At 59.4% G+C, this 8,693-nt stretch overlaps 1 protein-coding gene across 1 annotated transcript; it reads left to right on the top strand.

Annotated features, from left to right (window-relative positions):
• The first annotated feature begins 2,222 nt into the window (after window positions 1–2,222).
• Window positions 2,223–5,173, top strand: PIANP (PILR alpha associated neural protein). Its single transcript, XM_060165684.1, has 5 exons — window positions 2,223–2,239; window positions 2,483–2,994; window positions 3,745–3,826; window positions 4,618–4,839; window positions 5,152–5,173. Exons 1-5 carry the CDS (start codon window positions 2,223–2,225, stop codon window positions 5,171–5,173), a joined length of 855 nt encoding a protein of 284 aa, XP_060021667.1.
• Window positions 5,174–8,693: the final 3,520 nt, after the last annotated feature.

Here is an 8,693-nt window from a genome sequence, read left to right on the forward strand (position 1 = left end):
TCCCGCAGCCATCGCGCCGCCGCGCCAGGCATGCAGGTGAGCGAGAGGAACCCCCACGCCCCCGCCCGAGGGAGCCCGGCCCTGCCCTCCCCGACTCCGCGCCTTTCGTCCCCCGCCCCTCCAGGCGCGGTCCCTCGCCCGGCTCGAGCCTCCAGCGCATAAGCGCGCCTTCTCCACCACGCTTTCCATCGCTCCGCGGGTCCCGACTCCATCCTGCCCTCCTGGCGCAGCGGTCGCCGTCCCCGCCGCTGCCTTCCTCCCGCCTTGGGCTCAGCCCCCGGCTCCTTGCATCCTCCAGCCTCAGCTTCCCTTTCTGCTCTCGGCGCTCCCGCCCGAGGAGACCCCTCGCCTACCTCCTGGTCCTCGTCCCCCGCCCCCCTTATCGCTTTCCAGCCCTGTCCAGGGAGCGTGGGCCTGTGGGAGGGGTGGGCTCGCGGCCGCGCTGGGGATGGGGCCCGGTTCCCCCAGCCCGAGGCTCCCGCCCCACCCCCAGCTCGTCTCCTGCGCACAACAGGTCGGTGAGGAGCGAGGGGAGGGTGGGGTGGCGCGCCAGCCAGGGGACTTGGGGCTTCCTGGACGGGGTGACTAAGGGGTGCGGGGTCCGGGGACTGGAGATGACGTTGGTTGGGGAGGTGGGATGCACAGGCGGAGAGGCGAGTGGGTCCTGGAGTCAGCTGGCCACAGACGTCCCTGGAAGCCCTTTTCCCCTCCCCTGGCTCACACGCCTTCCTCTGTCCCTGCAGCATCGTTCTTTTCCCGGTTCCGTCTCCCTTCTTCCCACCTGGGCCCCATCCCTGCCTCTCTCCGTAGCTCCGTATCCCTTTCCGTTGGAAGAAACAATTTCCATCTCCTCCATCTTTGCTGTTCCCGTTTTCCGTCCCCCGTCCCTTCCTTGTCTCGTGTTGTCCTCAGTACCATGTTCTCTCCTTTCCCCCTTCCTTCCTCCCCATCCCTGGTCCCCTCCATCCCTCTTCTCCCTTCCCCTTCCACGATCTCCACTTCCCATCCTGCCTGGACCTTTCCTTCCTCCTCCTCCTGCCCTTCCTCCTTCTTCCCCGCTCCTGTGACCGCTTCACCCTCTCAGCTTCCCTCCCTGACCTTTACTCCCCTCCTCAGCATCCTCCAGCTGCCGATCTCCTCTGCGCCCCCCAGTCCATTCCTTCAGGACTAGCCCCCTTCATCTGCTTCCTCTTCACCTTTCTCTTCCCTTCTCACGCCTCACCAGCCTTCCCTGTCTCAGGCCATCATGCCTTCACATCTCTCCCCACAGCCCACTTCCCCAATCCCTTCCCCAGACTCTCCCACCTACTCCCCTGTTATTCTCTGAGAGGGTTTAATGTCCAGATTTAGACCCAGAATCCAGGGGACACCAAGTGTCATATCCTCATTCACTGGGGAGCCTGCTGCCGCCGCCTGGATCCACCACCCTCAGCTCTGAGAACGTGTCCTCCTCTTTCAAAACCATCCATCCCGATTCTCCCAGGACTCTTTACCCAGGAGAGCTGCATTTGAGGGGGTGGCCTCTCCCCAACTCCACCTCCCCTCAGAGGGCACCTATGCATTTGGATGATGGAACATTGAGCAAATATTATATTCTGTAGTTTTCCTCCCGCCCACCTCCTCTCTCTTTCCTTCCATCCCTCCATCTCCTGTTCCCCTGCTCCTGAAGACGAGATTCCTGGGGCCATTCAATCATAAGAGAAAGGCCTCGGACAACAAGTGGGGTGGGCAGGCGGGGATGCTCCCCCGTGCAACCACACACGTTCACACACTCACTCAGATTGACTTCCTCTTCCCTCCCCCACTCAGACTCCTTCCCTCCCTCGGTAGGTGCTCAAGGAATCACAAGGTTCTTGGCTCTAAATTAAGATCTAAGAAAAGCTAGGAGCTGTGGGCAGAGGAAGTGAGACGGAAGGAAGCCGGAGAAGTGAGAGTAGACCCTGGGGGGGGGAGGTAACAGGGACCTGGGAAGTTGTGTAGATAGGGGCTGGGGACTAGACAGGGGACCACTCTGGGGGTCCCCTCCCCGCTCCCCACCCCCCGCAAGAGGATGCTAGGCAGCCGTGGCTCCTGAGTGGCAGCCACAGCTGGGAGGGGAGATGGAGGTGAGTTGGTGGATGAATGAGCTGGGGAAGTACTCAGGGCAGGGTTGGGATGTGACGACCCCTCTCTCCCCCAGTAAAGGCTGAAAATCTGGGTCATCTCTGAGGAAGATCTCGGACATGGAGTCCAGAATGTGGTAAGTCTGGCCCAGCAGGGGAAGCTTGGAAGCCACTTTCCCTGGGGTCTTGGCCCTTTCCCTCCTAGGCCCACCCGGGGCCTTCCATCCTGAGGGCTAGACCCTAGGAAGATGGGAAATGAGACCAGTCTTCCCAAGGCCCACCTACTTTTTGCACAGAGTCTTGGAGGGAGGCGGCCTGTCCTCTGCACACATAAGCCCAAGAGGGCCTTGGTTTCACCCGCTCTCTCTCCCTTCCCGCAGGCCTGCGCTGCTGCTGTCCCATCTCCTCCCTCTCTGGCCACTGCTGTTGCTGCCCCTCCCACCGCCTGCCCAAGGTTCCTCCTCCTCCCCTCGGACCCCACCAGCCCCAGCCCGGCCCCCCTGTGCCCGGGGAGGGCCCTCAGCCCCACGCCATGTGTGCGTGTGGGAGCGAGCACCTCCACCAAGCCGCTCCCCGCGGGTCCCAAGATCACGTCGGCAAGTCCTGCCGGGCACCTCGCCCCCGGCCACCCCATCAGGCTTTGAAGAGGGGCCACCCTCATCCCAGTACCCCTGGGCTATTGTGTGGGGTCCTACAGTGTCTCGAGAGGATGGGGGGGACCCCAACTCTGCCAATCCTGGATTTCTGCCCCTGGACTATGGTTTCGCAGCCCCGCATGGGCTGGCCACCCCACACCCCAACTCAGACTCCATGCGGGGTGATGGAGATGGGCTTAGCCTTGGAGAAGCGCCCGCCACCCTGCGGCCAGTCCTGTTCGGGGGCCGCGGGGAAGGTGAGTGGGAGTCGGGGAGGTTGGTAGGGATTTGGGGGTGGGGAGGCTGGCTGAAGACTCTAAAGGAAGCAACAGAGGTCCTCCTGCCTGTTAGCTCCTTCCACAAATGTGTCGGGCACTAACGTTGGCACAGGAGGCCGAGACCAAGATGCATCTGAGCCTCAGAGGAGCTCAGGTCCACTGGAGAAGACAGATGTGTAAACACTCGGGGATGAGTCAACGTAATACATTCTCTAGTGGAGGTGTGCACAGCATGTTGTTAGGCAGAGAGAGAAGGGAGAGACTACTTCTGCCTGGGGATCAGGACACCCTCCAAGAACTGACATTTAAGCGGGACCTTGGAAACAGTGGGAGTATTCCAGGCAGAGGAAATGAACGAGCCCTTCAGGGTGACATCTCGGCTCGGGGAGCGCTGAGACGGGGCCAGTGGTCTGGGGGTGGGGCCAGGGTGGAGATGGACGTTTCCAGCCCCTAGTTTCTGTGCAGAGAGAGAAGATCTCTGTGACCTTGGAACCTCCTCCTCATCCCATATATATAGAAGATTTGGGGAAGTGGAGAAAAAGGATTTGGGAGGAAAAGAGCTGAAAACTCTGCGGAAAGCCGATGATAAAAATAAAGCGGGGAGGCTCCAGAGAAGCAGAAAGAGTTGGGCAATGTGGCTTCAAACGGCAACGCTCCAACCCAATCTCCAGCCTCTCTCAGCTCCCTCCACCTCAAGCCTCCCTAAAAATTTCTCCCTACCCCAAGCAGGTGTGGACCCTCAGCTCTACGTCACAATTACCATCTCCGTCATCATTGTTCTTGTGGCCACTGGCATCATCTTCAAGTTCTGGTAAGCTGGGGTGGGGGGAGGAGATGCTGGCATCCCCATCAATGTTTGGCTACATTTGGCTGGAAGGAGGGAAGGAGCCAGGGCGGCGGTTTTGCTGGCGGTGGGATAGGAAGTGGTGGGTTAGGGCAAGACTTTGGGAAAAGGTAGGAAGGATTCGGGTGGGGGAAGCTCTGAGAAATGAGTGCAGATCCCTTCTGGGGAAACACAAGGGTGATGGGAGAGGGGGGGAGTCATTTGTGTGCACGGGGTTTGGTGGCCAGCCCTTGTCCCCGTATCCTGCACGACCCATTCTGCAGAGCCCCTTCTTAAGGCTGCCTGGGGAGGAGGGAGAAAAATCCGAGCTTCCTTTGCACACACTTCATATCGGGTCGCTCAGTCCTTCCCACTTGACTGCAAGAATCATTAGACTCAGGCGTCCAGGTCATTAGCTGACTTTGAACTAGAACTAAAGCTGCCAGGCGCCTGCTGCGGAGGTTTGAAATGGCTCTGCTGGGTATGCGTGGGGGAGAGGCGGTTCTGGGGGACTCTGTGTGTCTGTGGGGAGGAGCTACTCATTCTGTGGATCTGAACCAGGCGAGAGGGTGGCTTAGATTCCCGAGCCCCCTGGCGGGGAGAGGAAGTGGTTTTGTGGACGCGGTCTCAGGACACGGGGCTTAGGGACCTGTTAGAGGCTGGTTTCTCTGCCGTAGGATGTTGCGGGTGCCTGAGGGAGGCTAGGGGTGGCCAGCGCTGGAAGCCCAGGTTGGGGGCTTCCTGAGTGTGTGAGAACCTCTTTCCTTCCGGGGCACCAGCTGGGACCGTAGCCAGAAGCGGCGCAGGCCCTCTGGGCAGCAAGGTGCCCTGAGGCAGGAGGAGAGCCAGCAGCCCTTGACAGACCTGTCCCCAGCCGGGGTCACTGTGCTGGGGGCCTTCGGGGACTCGCCCACCCCCACCCCTGACCACGAGGAGCCCCGAGGGGGACCCCGGCCTGGGATGCCCCAGCCCAAGGGGGCTCCAGCCTTCCAGCTGAACCGGTGAGGGCAGGGCAGAGGGCTGGGAGGGCGGGCAGGGGAGGCACCTCGGGGCTGCGACTGTGGGATTGGGGCGCTCCCTCCCGGGCGGGTGGAAAGGAGGCAGACCTGCCCCCCCACCCCGGGAGACTGGACCCCTCCTCGCCGGGGCACCCTTCCATCTCCCGCTGTCTGTGGATCTGCGTCCTGTTCTCATGCTGCCATTTAACTCCAACTCTGCCCTCCTAAACTTGATCCCTTTTATTTCTTGGACTGCCCTCTCGATTCTGGCCTGCCTCTTGGTTCCTGACGGTGCCCTTTCCCTTTTCCTCTCAGGATTCCCTTGGTGAATCTGTGATCCCCCCAAGCCTGGGCTGCCACCAAGCAGGGGGCCAAGGGGCCGGCACAGCCCCCATCCCGCTGAGGGCAGGGCGGCCGTGGGCGCCTCGGAACACTCGCTAGCCCGCGGGTGAGCGCACCTGCTCAGCCTCCTTTAGGTGGGGGCCTCACATATCTGTGGCTTTTGGCCCCCGGCCCCGCCCTGGCACACTCACATGAGAGCCTTGCACACTCACCTCTCCCCTCACGAGCCACTGCACACACTCATGCTCTTGTACGGCCAGTCTCCCTAGCCACGTCTCTCCCCGCCGCGGATCCCTCGCGTCCTCCCTTTCGTCTCACACTGTTCCCTTTGTCTTCTCCCCCGTCCCACCCATCGCTCAGTGGCCCATCACTCAGAGGTCAGTGGGTGACTCCCGTGGACTCTCGTGTGCATGTCCCGGCCCCGCGCTGTGGCGTGTGTGTCATGCTCACACTCGCCTCACGAACACTCACTGATTGAGTTTCTGTGGCCCCTGCATGCTGCCCCGGAGGTGGGTGGGAGGTGAGCTGGGGGCTCCATGGGCCTCCATCTGTCGCGGTCCCATCCCGCTCCGCGTCACGTGTTTCGCTGTCTCCCCCATCCCGCTCCGAGGGCTCCCTGTGGGAATGGGAGTACTGAGGGCGCAAACTCCCTCCCCCTCCACTGCTAAATTCTGTTGTCTGGGAGATGGCTTTTGGGGAGTCACCCGCTGCACTACATGAGAAAGGGGCTCCCATGTGCCCTCCCCTGCTTCCCAAGTCCTTCTGTCTCGTCTGTCCTGGCTGTCTGTGTGTGTCACTCTGGAATTCAGAGCCCCCTGAGCCAGTCCTCCACTTGCCGGCCTCCCTGAGGGCCTCCGTAACTCCACCTAGGCTGCCAGGGACCGGAGCCAGCTGGTTCAAGGCCGTCGGGAGCTCTGCCTCCCAATCCGCCCCTCCCTCCCTCCCTCCCTCCTTGGTTCCTCCACTCTCCCTCCTTTTGCACCGCCCCCCCCTCAGGTTTGTCCTGACTTCTCATGGCTTTCCCACCTTCCTTCCTACTTCCCTCTCTTACCTGGCTCCTATGCTGTGATATATATTTTTGTATTATCTCTTTCTTCTTGTGGTGATAATCTTGAATTCTTGTGGGATGTAAGTTTCAAAATTTTCAAATAAAGCCTTTGCAAGATACCTGAGTCCCCTGGTTCTGCCTTATGAGCCCCACAGAGAGAAGAGGAGGAGGGGCGATGGGCAGCTAAGAGGGAAGAAAAGAAGGATGGGGGGGAGTGCGGGTAACCCCTCCGGACCCGATGTGACCTGGCCTGCTCTGACCCGGGGTTGGGATTCGGGGGCTTTGACTCGGGATGGAATGGAAGGAAGAGACTCTGAAGGGGGCAGTCTTGACAAGGAGCAGCCGGAGCAAGAGAGAAACCGGAAGAGTGGTTTGTTAATTGCTAGAGAAGGTCAAGAGAGACCACGAAAAAGGAGGTAGAAGAAAAGGGAAACACGTAGAAGCACAGGCGACGGCGCAAGCAAGAAAAGGAAGAGGAGAGCGCTGATAGACACGTGGAGGTTGAAGGGCAAAAGGAGAAGGAAAAATGGAGCAACGGGCAAGCGGTGAGAGGGAGCCGCAGTGAAGAGGCTGGCTGCCCTGCTTGCTTTATTTGCAGCCTTGCTCCCTCACCCGCCCCCGCCCACAGCTGCCCCCAGAAGCCCCGCGGTTAGCTCTCGTTAGCTTTCCCCGCTCTGCCCTCTCTGAGAGGCACTGCTGGGGTGTGGGCGTGGAATCGAGGGGTGCGTTTGGAGGAGGAAGAGCAGGCTGCCCAGCTGGGATCAGTCACCTCTGAGCCCCCAGTTCTAGGTCTGGCTCTCGTAACAGCCCTGCAGAAACCCACACGGCAGCCTCTCAGCTGTTGCTAGGTTCCGTTGCCATGGTAACCACCCAGGTCCCATTTCTCCCCCCACCCCCATCTGTGCCCCACTTGCTCCCTGGAAATGGGGGCGCTCCAGGGAGGAGAGGAGACGGTCACGTGCAAGAGGGGGGCTGCCCTGGCCTGTGTTGGCCTCCATGTGTTTATTTCTGCAGTTAGAATCAGGAATGTCCATGCATCTGTAGGTGGGTGCTGTAGGGGTTGGGGCGCTTTACTGTGTACTCAGGTGAAGTGTGGCTGAGTCCACGAAGCACACAACAGTGAGCGAGGTGGAGGGAGTGTATTTCTCAGGATCAGAGCTGTTTGTGGGTTCGGGTCATCAGACTCCCTAAGAAAAAGAAGAAAGAAGCAGACCCGGGCCAAGGAGTGATGAACCAGCTAAAAGCAGAGGTGCGAGGCAAACACGCTGCTGAGGCGGGCTCAGCGTCAACCCAGTGGGACCTGAAGAGACCCCAGCCTGAAGCTGGTGGAAGGGAGAGGGCTGGATGAGACCTGAGAGTGCAGGAAGAGGTGCTGCTGGGATGGGCTGGAGGCAGTGAGGGACGGGCCTGAGGAGGAGGGGGAGGAGACTGACGGGAGAGGAAGCCTCATTGCCCTTTCCCTTCCTTCCCCACAGGAATCTAGTCCTTGTCAGGTGGGGGTTGGGGGGAAGGGGAGGCGCAGAAGGGGAAGAGCTGAAGTGCCCGGACAGCACATGTCTCTTATCACCTTCCTCTTCAGAGGGACGGTGTGACCCCAGGGCTCATCCATATTCAAAAGGCACACATGAAGGTCCCTAATGAAGAGGGACTTAATTATCACCTGATTAGACTGCTGTTTCCCTAAATTTAAATAAATTAAGATACACCAGCAAGACACAGGAAATTCTTACCTGTTCCTTCTCCCTAAATGCCCTCCTTCCCCATGGAAAGTCAGATGGCAGGGAGAGACAGAGGAGAAAGATGTCCGAGTCTTCTGAGTTGTCCTAAAGGAATGATCCCAAACTAAATCCCATTGTTATGCTAACCAGGAAGAGTCAGGAGGCCCTGGGGAAGGATCCTAACTTTATCTCATGTAGTGTTGAAACTGAAACTATGGGGCCTCGGGAGGTCCTCAGAAGGCTCCAGGTGGCAAAGGAGTCACTGCTTAGTCACAGACCAAGCACACAAACAGTGGCCATACTACCCCTTTGCTTCTTGGAGGCCACCCATCACTACTGGGACCAGCATCTCTCACCTGTATGCTTTCTTTGCCTCCTGAGCTGTGCATCAAATGACTAAGCCAGGCTTCTCTTAAGCATTTTTCTGGAATGCTTACCATTGTGGCTCAGACCAAACCAGGGAGTGGGGAAGCCCCAGGAGGAGGGATCTCCCAGGCAGAGCTCAGGGTGTGGAAGTGATTCAAGATGGAAACAGTGTGCCAGCTGGAAAACCCCAGGCTAAAATTGACAGCCCTCCTCCCCCCACGCCCCACATTTATCTCTCTAGAGCTTTTCTCTAAGGAGTTCAAAGCACTAAAACGTGCTTCTTATAGCAAGGGCAGCAGCAGGGTTGACAATTGGAGACACCGAGGCCCGGGGGGTGCCAGTTATTGTAAATAGGAGAAGAACGGAAAGAGAACCAGAACTTA

The sequence above is a fragment of the Lagenorhynchus albirostris genome, chromosome 11, assembly GCF_949774975.1.
Source record: "Lagenorhynchus albirostris chromosome 11, mLagAlb1.1, whole genome shotgun sequence".
Classification (NCBI taxonomy): Eukaryota; Metazoa; Chordata; class Mammalia; order Artiodactyla; family Delphinidae; genus Lagenorhynchus; species Lagenorhynchus albirostris.

Coding starts and splice junctions, on each gene's coding strand:
- PIANP (XM_060165684.1), top strand. Junction 2,995..3,744: donor GTTCGGGGGCCGCGGGGAAG/GTGAGTGGGAGT, acceptor TACCCCAAGCAG/GTGTGGACCCTCAGCTCTAC. Junction 3,827..4,617: donor GGCATCATCTTCAAGTTCTG/GTAAGCTGGGGT, acceptor CCGGGGCACCAG/CTGGGACCGTAGCCAGAAGC.